This window comes from Pteropus medius, unplaced genomic scaffold (assembly GCF_902729225.1).
Source record: "Pteropus medius unplaced genomic scaffold, Ma_sr-lr_union100, whole genome shotgun sequence".
Classification (NCBI taxonomy): Eukaryota; Metazoa; Chordata; class Mammalia; order Chiroptera; family Pteropodidae; genus Pteropus; species Pteropus medius.
The window spans coordinates 8,956,356-8,973,000 of record NW_024349796.1 but is presented as its reverse complement, the minus strand read 5'-3'; the positions used below and the strand labels follow the sequence as shown (position 1 = coordinate 8,973,000).

The window sequence follows — 16,645 nt, the reverse complement described above, 5'->3', positions numbered from 1 at the left end:
TCTTTCTCTGCAGACTATTAATATTTTCTCCCCATTTTGCTATCAGAATATTTGGTCTCCTCCTCTTCTGTCTCCTCTTCTCTCTTTACTATATTGGGGATATAAACCTTTATAAGTTGCAAATATCTTTTCCCACTTTGTCATTTGTCTTCTGATTTTGTTGATGTTTTTATTGCCATGCAAGAGTTTTTTTCCAAAATTTTATGTAATCAGAATTATAAATCTTTCATTGTTCCTGAGTTTTGTCTTATTTAGGAAAGTTACCGCCTCTTCTCAAGATTATAAAGGAATTCACATTTTTTCCCTTCTAGAACTGGTTTCTTTCATTATTTACATAAGATAGTTGATCTGTTTGAAAATTATTCTAATGTATGTATGGTTGAGGAACAGATCTAATTCTGTCTTTTTTCTTATGACTCTCTAGTTACCCAAACATCATTTATTAAAAATAGACCATATCTTGACCAGTTATCATCATAGTGTCAGTGCTTGGCAAATTGTGGGCTCTCAAAAAATGTTTGAATGCTCATTCATCTCTTAAAATTTCAGTTGTCATCTATAACTCTAGAAAGTTCTTTAAAAGTGTTTGGAATTTATTATAGTAGATTTAGTGAACACAGTATGTACTAATTATACAAAATATAGTATAAACCTTGATATGATGCTTATTAGTTTGTTAGTGACTTTATTTTTCACCGATTTTAAACCTGGAAAAATGGAAAATACAGAAAAATAAGAAGAAAATAGATATTCCATTTTCCAGAAATCACCACCATTTCTTTTTTTATGTAGTCATTTTCATTTTTTTAAAATATGTATGGTTGTGAAATATGAACCATGCTACATTGTTTTGTATCCTGATTTTTTTTGGGCGGGGGGTGGCTTAATAGAGTATATAAGTGTTCATCTGTTATTAAATAGTCTCTGAATCCAAATTTAAAATGACTATAATAGTTTACTATATAACTACCATAGTTTATTTAATCTCTGTTTTAAATTTTCTATTTTACTTCCTCGATTATTACCTTATAATAGATTCTAGCTGTGAGCTGATGGTTCATAGGCTTTTGTTAAATATTTTTAAGTTGTTTTTCAGAAAGACTTTACCAGTTTACACTGCCATTTGGGGACTTTCTCATATTCATTACTTGTATAGACTGTTTATTATTTTAATATCTTCCAGTTTGATAAAGATGGGACCTAGTTTCTAAGTGCATTTATATGACTACTAGTGAGGCTAACTATATTTTATTTATTGGCTGATTTCATCGTTTGTGATATATTTATGGCTTATGGTCAAATTTCTTTTGGAATATCGGTGTTTCCTTACTGACTTGTAAAAGTTCTTTATATATATCAAGTTATTTAGCCTGACAATTATTATAAATACTTTCTCAATTTATATTTTGCCTTTTATCTTTTAATTTTATGGCAGTAGTTAATTTTATGTAAAGGTTAGTATTTTGTTTATCTCTTTTCTCTTGATTTCTTTCTCTGTTTGATTTCTTTTTTACTCTAATCAGTAAAATTTTTCCCCTGTCCCCTTATTAGCATTCTTAACAGTACCTGGCATGTAATAGGTTCGATAATTGTTAGTACAGTATTGTACTTACTTTGCTCTACCTAGAGTTTATTTTTGTAATAGTATGAATTAAGTAGTAATCCTAAACATTAAATCTGAAACATTGGCCAATTTTTCTATTAAGTTATGGAATATTAAATTTTGTTGTTCATGTTACTAAGTTACTATAAATGTTAGGGTCTCTTTCTGGTTTAATTTTTTTTTCTTGGTATAACTACCCAGTTCTTGTGTCAGTACAAACCAAACACATTGTTGCTTTATAGTAAGTTCTTTATCATCATTTTCAGTATTTTCTTAGCTACTGATACCTTTTTTCTGCATTAAATTTTTATAATCATTTTGTGATTTCCATCCATGCACACTAAAAAATCAGGACTCTTGGTATTTTAATCTTGCTTTTGACTGATTTTTGAGTTTTTTTTTTTTAATTTTTGAGTTAGTTGATTTGTTGGGTGTTATAGAATAAGTAAATATATATTTTCTCCCTTTTTAATACTTATATTTCAGTTCAGAAATCATTGAATTTGTATCATTTAATTTTTTTTATGATGCTGTTATCTTTTTTTTTTTCAGTGTTTTAGGGTATTGTCTAAAGTGAGATTCAAATTTGGAATCTGTAGGATTCAGTTTGAAGTTGAAATAATTAGATTAATAACAGACTGAAACAGTTGCTTTAAAACTGTTCATTAGCTTACATTTGCTGTGGTAAAAGGGCAGGAGGAGGGAGAGACAGTTTCCGTAAATGCAGGAATGTTCTTTCTCCTCCTCTGGCAAATTGTGTCTTGGAAGTAGTAAGGTTTATAGTTACATTATGTTTAGAGGAGGGTGTGTGCATGTGTCAATGGGTGTGTGCAGTGATGGGTTTCTTCTTGAAACTCAAAAGGTCCCTTTTTAGTATTTGATATGTGTGACCTGTCTTCTGAGTAATGTTTAAGTGCTAACACTTATACTCTGAGGTATATTAGAAATATATAGCGGGGATATTAAATCTGTGTTACTTTAATAGTCAGATTTTGTAGTTAAGCAATAAAACCTGGGGGGAAAAATTCTGGAATCAGCTCGATCAGAGGATTTAACCATGTCATCACAAAGCAGTAGTGACTCACCAGTAGAGTGGATAAGTGCAGTGCTATCTGTTCTATTAAAAATGATCAATTGTGCTTCAAAAGAAGCACCTTTTGTAATATTTAAGTGCCACATGCTGTTTACAAATGTGTCTCAGTGCCCAGAGGGGTAAGAGATAGGCAGTAAAGCTTATGCTTTTCTAAGGTTCTGGCCACCAGATGTCAACAACTGAAAACTAGAAGACAAAGTATCTGAGAGATCAGATTTCCTTTCCTTTCCCTTCTCTTTACTTACACCTAACATCAGGTGCCCTCCAGTATGCAAAAGTGGTTGTGAGGCTTGGAGGCCCTGGCAAAAGATGAAGGATAAGCAGAGAATAGAGGACAGGCCGTTTTTGCTTAGGTTTTTAGACCATAACAGGTGTCATATGTGAAATATATAGGCTAATATAATGGTTAAGGGTGCATGGTCTTTGAAATGGAACCCCACTGTTTTGCTGGTTGTAGAGGTACTTTACCTCTTGCATGAGTTTTTCTTTGCCATCTCTTAGTGTTATTTATAAGGATTATGTGAGATCATGTATATAAAGTGCCTTAACAGAGTGTCAGGCACACAGCATGTGCTCAGTCAGTACCTAGTTCCTGTTGCCGTTGTTATGACTTTTATAGGTGTTTTTGGTAATAGATATTAATAATATTCCAGTTGATAATATATATGATTATGCTGTATAGTAAGAGGTGAGAAATTTAAATTATTTACTTGAATTAGAATTTCATAATCTATAACTTTAATCAAAATAAAATAGTGGAAGTATTAAAAGTTTTGGTACTTTTATTTTCTAAATTACCTATTTAACACCTAGAGCATAAAGATTATTTTGTAATTTTTCCTTTGACTAAATGCAGTGCTGTCATTGAAAATTATATTTTCATGTATAGTAAAAATTACATAGTACTGGGCCTGAGAAAGGCACAATTAATACTTGGTGAAATGTTTAAATATGATATTTTAAAATATAATAAAATATAATACCAAAATTTATATTTTGCTGAAGAAATCAGCTTACATATTGTTGAGTGGTAGGTCAAATATAAATTAAAAGTAGAATGTTTATTTTCAGCAGTACTAAGAAACTTTATTATTTGGTCTAGTGTTCTTTGAGAACTCAGTATCATTGAATTAACATCAGTTTTCAAGACAGTATTATTATCAGGGATATAGAAATGATTTTAAGTTGGTGAAGTAGAAGGAATTTAGTTGTCTGTTGACTTGTTTTTCCTAAGTCAACTTTTTAAAATTGAATTTTCCAGAAGGACAATACTATCTTTTAAAGATCTAGCATTATGATCATAAAACATCCTCGACGAATAGTGCTGGGGTTCTGTTTCTTTATCCATACTCGTGCATGCACACGTGCGTACACATACACCCAAAAACATCTTCAGAGGTATGCATGAGAGAATTACTCTGCAGCGGGGGAAGGATTCTTTTTTTCTTTCCTCACACTTAACCTAATTTAGTATTGTCCTCTTATGTGTGACTTTTATTTAGTAATTTTGGTTTCTAGTTTTAGTCTTTTTTGTAATCATATGGAAAAATTAAGTGAAAAACAGACTTACCAAGAGCTGGGGGTATCATATAGCTCAGCTTTCAGAATTACTTTATGTAGAATAGAACACGTAGACTACTCAATTGAAAATGGGAGATAAATTGAGTATAAATAGGATTCAACGTATTAAATAATAAGTACTTAAAGTTTCTGTGATTCTGAACTTTATCAAATGTTACAATTCTGTTTTGTTGCACTGTCTCTTCAGAATTGAATCAAGGATAAAAATGATTGTTACTAGAATTAGGATAAGTAACATCGTTACTAAATTAACATTGATAAACTTACATACTTGTATGAAATAAAAACACCATTTTAAAGTTAGTTGGTTTAGTATTTCCTGATTTTAAAATTTGTAATGGTGCCAAACAAAATTGCTGTGAAAATATTTGTACCATAACACTCAGTAACTTTTTCGTTTACCTTTTTTATTAAAAACTCGATAAAAGTGCATTGTATACATTGTTCATCCTAGAATCAACTGTTCATCAAATATTTGTAGTTTTCCCTCATCGTCCCCCCTCAAAGGTTTTTAATTGGTGATGCAGAATATTTGTCATCTACCAAATTAAAAACTGCAGGTTTGTAAACTTGGCACTCAGAGAAAGAAGTAGGTGCCATAAAATGATTAAGTATTGGCATGTGTACACCTGCTGTCAGGAAATAAACTTCCCATATGTTGCAGTTTGGCAGACATGCATCTTAAAAATGAATTGAATGGAAGTGAGACTGCACTCTTTATTCTTTATCTTCTTTCAACAGCACCTTCTCTTTGTGCCTGTAAGTGATCACTTTTGCTTCAGTTAGAGGAACAGGATATATTTTCACAGATATGCTTGAAGAGTGCAGTAACTGATCTAATGGAGTAACTCATTGAAATACTAGCTTGGCCCTTAACACCAATGAGGAAACAGGTTTGTCTATTTTGAAACATTTAATTTTTGTTTCTATAAAAACTTGAGCCTGAGACATACTGATTTTTCACATTTTATCATGTCATGTCAAAATAATTTCCCCCGATATATGTGAATATTAATAAAAGAAAACAAGTATCTCAGTTGTTTTTAAAAAGTAAATACTTAGATGAGAACTGCATTGATGAAATGTCTGAACTTTACAAATGCAGTTCTGGAATAACTCAGCTAAATCTTATTGCATGGGGGGACAGTTTTTAGAGCCTTAGCATAGTCAGGTCAGAAAATTTATCCTTTGCACAATTACAAAGTTTGCTTAAAATTGACAATAATGTTTTATTTACATTTAATTATATATTGAAATGAAAACCTGAATCTAAAATGAAGGGTCTTTTGACTTTCCATTTCTTAAATTGAAATTTATGTGGGAAACAAATGCAAATACATCTATTGGCCCCTAACATAACACTTGAACCATTGATGTATGCATGCTTGTTACTGCATGTCAACACACAGAATCTTCTTAAACATGTTTTTTAAATAGATTCTTTCAGGATACTTTTTTGTATGTAATGTAGTTTTTAGAATTACATTCTTCAGAAATTAAAAAAAAATATTTTCGAATTCTTTTATGTGATGAATTTTAACTAAAACTTGTCCTATGGGTGTAATCAGTTTTAACTATACATGCTTTTAGCAATATTTTACAGATCGCATGTTTGAAAAAAGTTGTCTTTTCTAGTGCAGTTTGCGGTGGCGGTACCTGCCTGCTTTTTCCTTTGCTGCATTGGCACAAGCGTTGTGCTTGTTTTGTTGTAAATGGTTCCAGTATTTTATCAGTTCACTAGGCTGGAACTGATGAGAGGTAATTAGGTGGCTGTATTTACAGCTTGAATAAGAAACTCGCCAGTGATTGAACACAAATTCATTGGGAGGGGGCACAGGATCAATTCTCAACTTGGCAAGACAGATCCCTACGTATACATCTTCCAAGTGCAAACGACGGATGCTTAAAGAAACTTTAAATATCTTTTCTGCCAGATCTCCAGAGAAAACATAACCAGTCCCAGAACAGAAGACAGGGTAGCGCTCGCTCGGGTAGAGGTCTGGTGGCATGTACCATTTGCTGTCTTTGTTTCGATTGGGTGCATATCCTCTCATTAGATAACCAGTAAAATAGTTATGCCTGGGAGGCAGGTCTGGCTTCAGTAATTTATGTATTAAATATTCAGTGTTGACAAACATGTCACTGTCAGTTTTCATAACATATGGAATATGTGGACAGTATGTTGCAACCCAGTTCATGCCCATTAGTGTTTTAATGGTCAAGTTATAGTATGTATCTAAATACTCCTGTTGAATTATATCATGGTATTGTCTGCTTTCTTCCAGTATTGCTCGTTGAATGTAGTCATTTAACTTGATACTTACGCCCAATAAAAAAATCCGTGTGATCGGGACCCCGGGTGCCAGGCTCTCGTTCCCCCAGGTCTGCCGGATCGCTCGTCTGGCTTCCGCCTGTCCCGGTTCTGCAGCTATCAGCAGCAGTAGAAAAGGGCTTTTCTCCTGACATTTTCCAGGTTCATTGATAATGTACTTGAAGCGGTAAGAGTTTGGATGCCCATTACCTTTTTCACTGTACATAGTTCCATTGGCACTGAGTGTATTCTCTAGCCCTGTGACTCCTTGTGGCGACAGGTCTGTGTTATTGGAATTGGTTGCTGTTTGAGGCCTCAGAGTTTGAGGAACTGTTTCTTTCCAAATGTTTCGAAGTGAGCTGTGGTTTGTCTCACTTTTTGTAGAACGAAATCCTCGGAAAGTGTAGGTCACAGGGTTTTCTTTGAATCCAGCCCTTCCTGGTAGCCAGTCATGGTGATTGAAAAACAAAAACACGGCAAAAAGAAACACTAGAGAAAGGACACCAAGGAGGTGCGTGCGGAGCAGGGACCTCTTGGCACTCCAGCTCATCTTTGCAAAGCAGCAGTGTCTTCTCCTCCACTGAAGCATGTTGTGCGTTCCCAGGAATGGGATATGGTACACTGGTGGCTAAAAGTGTTGTTTCCTTATGTTGTGTCGATACTAGTCTTTGGTAATCATTTTCTCATTCGGTCACGTTATCTCCCTTGCAGTCATTCTATAGAGGTAAAGCATAAAAGTTTACAAAATGCTAATTATTACAGAACTGCCTGAAAGAGACTTCAGATGCTAATAAAATTAGGGCAAATAGAATTTCGAATCTGTGAAAATATAACCCAGGAACGAAGGTTATAAATTATTTCCCCTTGTCAACATAACATAACATTACCGAGAGCAGGATTAATTTCTTTAAAAATATACCTTTGTAGCTCAGTGAGCACTTTAAAGAGAGGTGATGGATTTATTCTGTTACACCTACTTTACTGTGTCAGTAACTCTGGTCATTTGTACATTGGACCTAAGTTAGCGATTTAAAAGTTGTATGCATGTAGAAGAGAAGAATGTTACCAGATTCCTGAGAGAGGCCATGTAAGAAGGCCTGAGAACAGGTGGAAAATTTATTGGCATTAATTAAAACTGATTTGACATACCATCAGTGGTATGGTGCCCAGTCAGCGGCCTTTTTTGTAAAATGGTCATGTATTCGTTGTGGGACAGACGGAGCAAGGTTGATTATGGCAGAGTTCTGTTAGTCACAGTACACTGCTTGGCATGTTTCCACTGGCCCCTACTGTGCTGAGAAAGTGAATGAGAAGATGCACCTGTCAAAATTAATTTTTAGGGTCCAGTAACTTCAGTGCAGGATTTTAAGACGGTAATAAATGATGAGCATTTTCAAGCACTCTTTCCTAATTTTAACCTTCCTCTTCAAATATGAGATATTCAAGAGATCATTATCCTCACTTAGACTTAAGATTGATTTTTAAAAAAATATAGCAGCTAATTATCTTTCATTATCTGTGGCCTTGGCGCAGAATACTATCACATTTCCCTGTTGAGTCTCCATGTTAGAATTAAACAAAGAACTACTTTGAACAGTCTTCAGATTTCGTACAAAATATAGGCACTACTGTCATCCAACTGTTTAACATTTTAAATTTCACAAAATGCATTTTTAAAGGTTCTTAAGTTATGCTGTGTTCAAAATTTGCATGTAGGGAATTTGATACATTTTTAGGATTTTTGCTAACATGACATTTAGAGCCCTAGATTAAAAAAAACAAAACAAAACAAAACCGTGAGATATCAGTATGGGAGGTTCATGATACCACATACCAAGAACTGGCCGTGTTATATTTGGACAAGGTTTTTCAGTTCTTAGTTTTTCTGGATCAAGGCGTGGGGGTGGAGTTGGATAAAGGAGCTTTAGCTTGAATTCTAGTGAGAAGGAAAAAAAAAAACTCTGGGAAGGGGATTAATATGTAATTTTAATTTTTTAAACTTTTGTGAATTTTTTTTCTTTAAGCACAGGAGAACTAGTCAGTTAAGAAATGCAGTGTAGGAACAGTTATTTGAAATTATAACATACATGCATATATGTGTTTATTTAGCCTGTGATATTGAGAGATCCATGGTTAATACCAAATTTGCTTAACCCTGGCACAAAATGGAACTCCTCATATAACTGAATAATTATACAGTAAAATTCACATAATGTGAAAAACTTTCAAAACATTGATTGAAAGATAAATGTGTGAATGAAAGTACTTCTGATCACAGCCACTAGGAGGAGCAAGTAGGTGGGAATGTGAACAAATTTCTAAAGAGTAATAGTACAGGCTTTTGGTAATTTCTAGTATCTGAAATTATGTAGTACTTTTAGAAGTTATGATATTTCTCAAATGTAGAAAATTAATCATTTTGGAGCTATGAATAGTGATTTTAAATTTTGGAGTTTTAAAAACATAAGATCAAGTTTGCTACTTGTTAAAGTTTGTATACATGAATTTTAATTTCACATTAGTGTAAGGAATATCAAAGTTACTATACCAGTAAAATAGAATTCTTCAGTGAGCTAAGCTGAAAATAATAGAGCTGAGTGTTCTGATTTAGAAACTGACTTCTTCCCTTCTTGCACTTGTAAATTGTTGGCCAGTCTATTTAGACTGAGAAACACTTTTCTAAGCTTTATTTCCAAATAAAATGTTTGAAAAATAGTAATGATTCTTCCTGCAGCCCATAAAGTAGCCAGTAGATACAAGGGTTATGCGTATAAATTTTTAAAAAAAATGGCTTTTAAAATTTATTTGGTAATCTATTTTAAACATTCCAAAGCTAAGTTAACTGTATCAGCTTTCTGTTGTTATAATAATGCTTGGGGTCTGTTTGAAAGTCTGAATCATTTTAGATCTTTTAAAAGTGTAATTTGATTGTTTAAGAAGCAATAAATACAAGGTCAAATGTTTGAATACAAAATTGAAGAGGTGAATGAAGGTAAATATCATAGTACTAAATTGTATTTTTATGAAAATAATATACCTGAAGTGATAGCTCTAAAGTATTTCAGTGTTACAGAAAACAGCAAATTATTACATATTGCAATCTAGCATAAATATATAGTTTATGGTTCTATATAATTTTGTAGCAGTGGGTGATGGAGATGCATCTTAACTTAAATTCATGATATTTGTATGTTTGTAAATATTAAGCTGCTCAGGCTTGAAATCATATGTAACCATTTGAAAATCTGCCATTGATAAAAAAGCATGTGTCTAGCTTAAAGTCTTATTAAAAGTTTCTCAGGTATTATAATTTTTCTTTTAAAAAGAAAGTAAAATGACAAGTTTTATTACATGATAAAATCGTTTTCCAGTTACTGCCTGTTGTATTTTAATTTTCAAAAGATGAGAACAAGACAAAGTTAAAATATTTTGGCATTCTAAATAGTTTTGCACTTTCAGATTTTCAGCAGAGAAATAGCTTTGCTTTGTCTCATGGATTTTTATGATAATTTTTCAAGTTATTAATGTGTATTTATGTCTTATGGATTGAAGTTCATGGAGAGAATATTACTATAAAATGTTCGGTTACTTCTCACACACGAACACACACACACACTCACTTTATCATTTGGCTTTAAGAGTGTTGATATCTTCAGTCTGTTGGAATAGTTCTAAATTTAAGTGGTGCTTGAATAGGAAAATTCTACACTTTTGTTTTGAGATATCTAGCTTATAAAAATGTTTAATTGGTGACTTTAACCTTGAGAGATAAAGGCACCAAGAGAGACTTCAGATTTTTACAACCATGTTTTTATTTAATACCATCAGATTTCATTCGTAAGTGAAATAAAAAATTCATGGTTTGAATGAAAGTTACTGTTGAGGTGTAATATTAATAGGGCCTATTAGAACTTGTTTAATCTTAATTTTAGAATGGAATGCTTACATGTCTTAAAAATGTTTGCTTTTTATGATTATTAACTAATAGATTATTGAGTTTTGCTGTGAAATTAAGCAAAAATTAGGTATTTGATAGATTTGTAAAAAATTTTAGAGGTATCTTTGAGTTCCTGAACTATGAGCTGCTATGATTGTTGCTAAAATAGTTTATTGGATTTATTTCTGCCCTGCACACATACCTTGAGAGTAGTTCTTTACTACGTATTAATGTATCCTGGAAACACAGTAGCTACATTTAATATTATTTTGACCTTATATTGCTATTTATGGATATTTTTATAACAAAATATTTTCATATTATGTTTTTGAATTTCACTTTAAAAATTATCACCAACAACCTTCTATTTGATCATTTAGAATCAGTCTGTTGCTTAAAATCAAAGCTCACTATTTCAAATGGGGGAATTTTTAGCAACTATCAGTATTTCTTTGTTTAAAGTTGTATTCATGGACTCTGTAATCACATGCAAATCCACTGTGATGGTGTGCTCTGCATGAACTCCCTGCCTATGTGATCCTATGCAAATGCTTTCTTTTTGGTATCTTATCGTTGGTAATTCTTAAAATTTGTTGCTATCTTAGATTGTGATCATTATCTCTATTTGGAGAGATGGATATTGGAAGGAAAATTTTGTTACTAAAAGCTGCTGTATATTAAGGTTTTGTTTTAAAAGGACTAAAAAAGCTCTTGATAATAAGATCATCTTTGATACTATTTATTGTAATTTCATTGCATTGTCTCTTGATAGCCATATTTTAAGGGAGCACTGTAATTTATGAGATAAGGGTTCAATTTGACCTAATTTGGCAGAGGATCGCTATGTTTGCTTTAGAGGGCTACAGATTTTTTTTTTTTTTAAGTTTAATTTCTCAGAGAATTTTTTAGGCACATCTTGTTATTATTTGCCTTTTCTCTCATATACGTCTGTAATCCGTAAATACTCCAAGCTAAATATTTACTTAAATAAAGCAGTGACAGCTTATTCTAAATAATGACACATTTTAAAATATATTTAGCAACCCTTTCATAGTTTCAAGGGCAGTGAACTGTATGAACTTGTTTATCAGAGACTAGTGCCTCCAGGGCTAAAAAAGGCAGCAGACATTTCAGTGGCTATCACACATAAGATATCGACATACCTTCCTTGGTCAGGCCATTTGTGTGGAGAGGATTATGCCCACTGAACGTACTTTTGGCTCGCCATCACTTCAGCAAAAAGATGCTATCGAACATGCGCACATCCCCCAATAGTCTGCCTCCTGCGATTGCTTTTCACAGTATCCAAAGTGTCCATCTGTCTGCTTGTCTTCCAGGCACCCTCCTTCTTCATATGGGTCCTAGTCTTCTGAGGCTTTCCCTTTCTTTCATTTTCTCTTTCTTTAAACAAAAGAGCTGTAGTTGTCCGTTCTGTTTGGAGCACTGTTGACTCTTCCCGACAGTTGATGCATTGAAGCTTTTTACATCTGTCGTTTTCCTGGCCGGACAATGCAGTGCTGTGTTCTCTTCTCAGTATCCATATTTCTAGTAATAACACGGAGCTGCAGTGTAAAGCAGCCAGAGCTAGAATGGAATGCTTCAATTGTATTGGAAAAGAGCAGGGTTTAATTCTCTTTCGTTGTTGCCTGGCAGCTGCAGGAAGAATTCTGAGCAGTTTTACTGGGGTTTTAGTCTATAACATGAAATCCATGTAAACGGTTCCTCAGCTGCTGCACAGGCAGGCAGCAGTTTAAATGTGGGCTTGACAGATGCTCTCTCTGACAGAGCAGACTTGAACGTCACTGCTTGGCTGAATCCCACGTGATTGTTTGCATTAATTTGGACTAAAAACCTAAGGTAGGGAGAAGCTTGGGGATATTGCTTCTATGTGATTATATATTCAGTACAAGGGAAGTGATGGGTGAATTGTATGAAAATGAGATGATTACGAAATGGTTATAATTTTATTTTGTCCATCTTTTTTCCTTTTTTACTTTATGCTTCAGCACAGGCTTTCTGAATGTGTTCAGTATTAGATATTGCTTTTCATGTTTCTTAGGTGATTTCATTGGGCATAAGCAATATAAGCTTTTGAATGTAACTTGGTATAATTTAACCCCTTCAGTGCATTTGTTCCCTTGAAGTTTTATTTTTTTCCCTCAAATTGCACTAATTTTACCAATATCTAGTAAAAACTCAGACCCCTCACCCTTTTCTGTGGTTTATTTAAATCAGCTGCCATAGATTGCTTTACTGGCACGTGATGTGATACAGCCCACTTCTTTTTTTTTCCTCTTACATGGTTTCGAGTATTCCAGAAGGCAGCAAAACTTTATTTTTAATCACTTAAATGTCAGAATTTATTTTTTATTTTTCCTTTTCTTTAAAATTACATGTATGATAGAATTCAACAAAGTGATACAGTAGATACAGCACACTTGTACAGGATCTTCTTGGTGGGTCGTCAGGTTTTACTAATCATATTTACTTGTCCTAATATTTTAGGATGGGTTAGTAACTTTCTATCAAGCAGATTTTTTTAGTTAGCACTAGATACTTGGATATTTCTTTGTAGGGTTAGTCCCCTAGGCATTTTGCTTCCTTTTTTTTCCTGCGGAGTACTGAGACACTTTTTTTCTTTTTTTAAGCTTGAAGTATCAGTTTTTTCCTGACACTTTAGGGACATTAACTCCTAGAAATTAGGTTCTGGAACTTAGGCTATATATCTGTTGTCATATATACGCTTCCTCCCACCTATCTTCCCCAGCAAAGTCTGTAAGTTCAAATATAGATTTACATTACTTCTAATATTTAAAATTTTTTGTCCTCATTGTATATTTTTAGTATGGCCGATGCATGTGGTTTGTAGTTTTAGGAATCCTTTGACTGCCTTTTAGGAGTGCATGTGACTTTCCTAGAAATCTTAGAAGGAACATTAAGAATTTTTAAATGGAGACTTCAGGCCTAGAGCTTTGACTTTCCGTGTTAAGTATGAAGGAGACTTGGCATTTAGTCCTTCTGTCCACCGTACTATGTGCTCACTATTCTTTTTGTTTGTTTAATTTAGGTAGCAGAGTAGTGCTTAGTGCCTACTTAAAATAACCAATTTTACAAAAGTAGACGTTGATTTCAATAGATCAGTATTTATCAGCAATTCCTTCCATAGGATTTGACTTCGTAGCTGGCAGCAGTATGACCATTTATTATTAACTCAAAGTCAGAGTGGATGATAAGCCTACCTGAGATGGTAGATAAATGGTTTTAATACACATTTAAAGATGAAGAACCAGTGCTTAGAGCTGTAAATTAATTATTCTTCTAAATATTAACTAATCAGTGATGAGAAAGACTCCAACTAGGAGTTGTCAAGACAGTTCGTCCAGGTCCTTGTGCACGGCTCTTGAACATTACACTACATGGTGCTGCTGGACAGATCGCGGGAATTTTTTTCTAGTACTAGCACAGCATACCCAGAAATCACTCATAGAAGTATAAATGGATGTGCACACTTTTACTTTATTTACCTGTTCAGGAAACATGCGTTGATCAACTACCATGTGCCGACGTTTGTAGTTAGACACAGCTTATTCGATGTTTGGGATCCAGAGATGGTGTAGCCACATTCCCTGCCTTTTTTCTAGGAAGGACAAAATACTTAACTTTTGCTAGTTTTGTTCCCCTTCCCCACACACACAGAAAAAGTTGCTCTTGCAACTACAGAGTGGAAGAGTTTAGCAACCAGCGCCACCTCAGTGCCACCTCAGGTTGAATGAGAAGGTAGAGCCCTTGAGGCACTAGAATTGGCACAGGAGGAGGAGGAGATCGATGTCGGTGACGGTGACGAGGAGGTAGAGGATGAGGAGGAGGAGGAACGCTGAGCTCCCCTGCTGGCCGCAGGCTGCCAATACAGAGGGCTGCTGGGCCCCCAGAGAGGCTGGTGGTTCCCCGCCCTCAGTGGGGACACCCCAGGGACAGGGCCAGAAAAACAGAGCAGGCATGAGATAAAAGTTCCTTCAGTGCTTTTTCTAGTAACCTGCATGTTTCCAGCCAAGAGAAACTGTAAAAATCTTATGACAGGCAGGCTTGTAGAAGTTCTTTCTTTAGTTTCTTTTAATATCTGAATTCTTTGGTTAGACCTCAGTAAATGTGACAAGTTTCTTTGTCAGACTTAGCAAACTGGCAGATATTTTGTTAAGTTTTATAGTTATAACTGTCTTGTGATTTTTACTTGCATAGGTCTACTTTTTTAATCTGTAACATATCCCTGATGGGAAATAGGCAGTTTTTACTAAGTGCATTATGGGTGGGTTTTCAGGTTTCCCCGAACCTATCTGGAATAGACCAGGCCGCAAAGAGTCAGAATTTAAAGACAATTTGTAATACCTCTGTCAACCTTAAAAATAAAATAGCCATTTGTTTTACCAGCAAAAATGAATTTGTTCAGGAATGGCAGAGGAATGGCAGTTTGGGACATGCAAGCTATGACAAACCATAGGCAAGTCTGAGAGGAACTCAGGAGAGAGAACAAAGGAGCGGAACATCACTTTATAGAGAAAAGTTGGGAGGGGATGCTTTGACCAAAAGGCCATTGGAGGAAAACAAGAGTTTAAGGTGGTGATGGTTTCTCATTGGCTGAGTTGTGGCAGTTTCCCATTGACTAGGGTGTTGTTGGGCAGGGGGAAATCGTCCTTCCTGCAGCTGTGACAGTGACAAAGAAGTAAGCTGTGTCTGGTATGGCATGAAAGGCAGGCTTCCCCTGTGAGGTCTGCACACAGCAGGGTGGTGCCTGAGTGCTCCCTCGGGGCTTTCTAGCTTCGATTGTAGATAATATTTCTTTATTTATTTGTACACCTCCCAACTCTTAGTTTCTGCTAGGTACAGAAGTAATTATTATTTTTTTAGTTAATAGTTTTGCAGCGATTATTACATGATGAATCGGGAATAGATTTACTCATTAGTAGTAAAGATAAGTCTTTTCGTGGACTTGTAGTATCTGTTTATCTAATCTAGAGAAATTCAACTCAATGTCCTTGGTAAAAAGAATGAGGGAGGAAGGGGTGTTGAGGGAACGCTTCAGCTGTGATGGACGATTTCTGTTTGTGGAGGATGAGCAGCTGTCCTTGAGTGACGGGAGAAGGGAGATGGCGTCTGCACTGATCTCCTTCCTCTCCGTGCTTCACTGTGAGTACTTGGCCCCTGAGTGCGAGGCGTGTATTTCAGCCAGTGCTCACCTGAAGAACTAGCTGTTTTTCTAGTGCTGGAGAAAAATCTTAATGTTTTGGATTAGCTGTACTTTCCACCATAGTACTCTGAAAACGTCATTTGACACAGTTATTTAGAGACCAATTTTAGTCTTACTGAGACCAGTCAACAATTCTGTGTAGTAATGTTTGTGTGGAGTTTATATCTTCACTGTTTTGACTTAATATTAGATGAATTTTTTTCATTACATAAGCGATTTGGATGAATGGCATATTTTTGGCCATTTAATTTTAGTAAATCATTTTCCCTTTTTGAAGAAAAAATGATTGTTTATTAAGAGTTTAGAATTTTCCTTTGAAGTCAATAAATGATTTATGAACCAGTTTTACTGTTCTTTGAATTTACAAAGTGGGAATTAGCCTGATTGCAAATTAGCAATCTCAGAACGACCACAAGTGTCAGTGTTTGCCTGCCTTGTTTTTGTCCTTCAGTTTTCACCAACTCGTGCAACAGGTATTGTTTAAGAATCTTTTGACTTGAAAGCAGAGCTAATTTTAAATGTCTCTTTCAGAACTAATGGTAGACACCTTTATCTGTTTTAATTCATATAAGCCATTAATGATCCTAAGGGAAAATATAAGCATTTAAAATGAGCGGTAATGCGGCAGACACTTTTTTATAGTGTCCTTGTACATTCTTTGGCTTCTCAGTAGTGGAGCTATTTCAGTTGAACTCACATCAGCTAGAATCTGTCTGTTGTTATTTGGTACATGCAGGGGATACTCTTGGTTAGAGGGGTGATACTGGGAGTAATACTGCTTTCTAGGAGGTGTTCTAGAAGTTCGTGAGGGAGATTTTGGTTGACAGAGTTATCGAAAGTCATTTAGTGAGTGGGGCCAGGTGAGGTAGTCTAGTGTG

The 16,645-nt window shown here is 34.7% G+C and overlaps 2 protein-coding genes across 2 annotated transcripts in view; one reads left to right on the top strand and one right to left on the bottom strand.

Annotated features, from left to right (window-relative positions):
• Positions 1 to 16,645, top strand: part of CDC73 (cell division cycle 73) — an 83,931-nt gene that overhangs the window by 40,141 nt on the left and 27,145 nt on the right. The gene's annotated exons all lie outside the window — the stretch shown is intronic.
• B3GALT2 (beta-1,3-galactosyltransferase 2) lies at positions 4,665 to 12,455 on the bottom strand. The gene is made up of 2 exons (XM_039883340.1): positions 11,689 to 12,455; positions 4,665 to 7,304 (listed from the first exon to the last, which is right to left on the bottom strand). The coding sequence occupies exon 2, from the start codon at positions 7,175 to 7,177 to the stop codon at positions 5,909 to 5,911; it is 1,269 nt and encodes a 422-aa protein (XP_039739274.1). The 5' UTR covers positions 7,178 to 7,304; positions 11,689 to 12,455; the 3' UTR covers positions 4,665 to 5,908.

What these genes read in the sequence shown, in the direction of transcription:
- B3GALT2 (XM_039883340.1), bottom strand. Translation starts at nt 7,177, where the DNA reads ATGCTTCAGTGGAGGAGAAGACACTGCTGCTTTGCAAAGATGAGCTGG.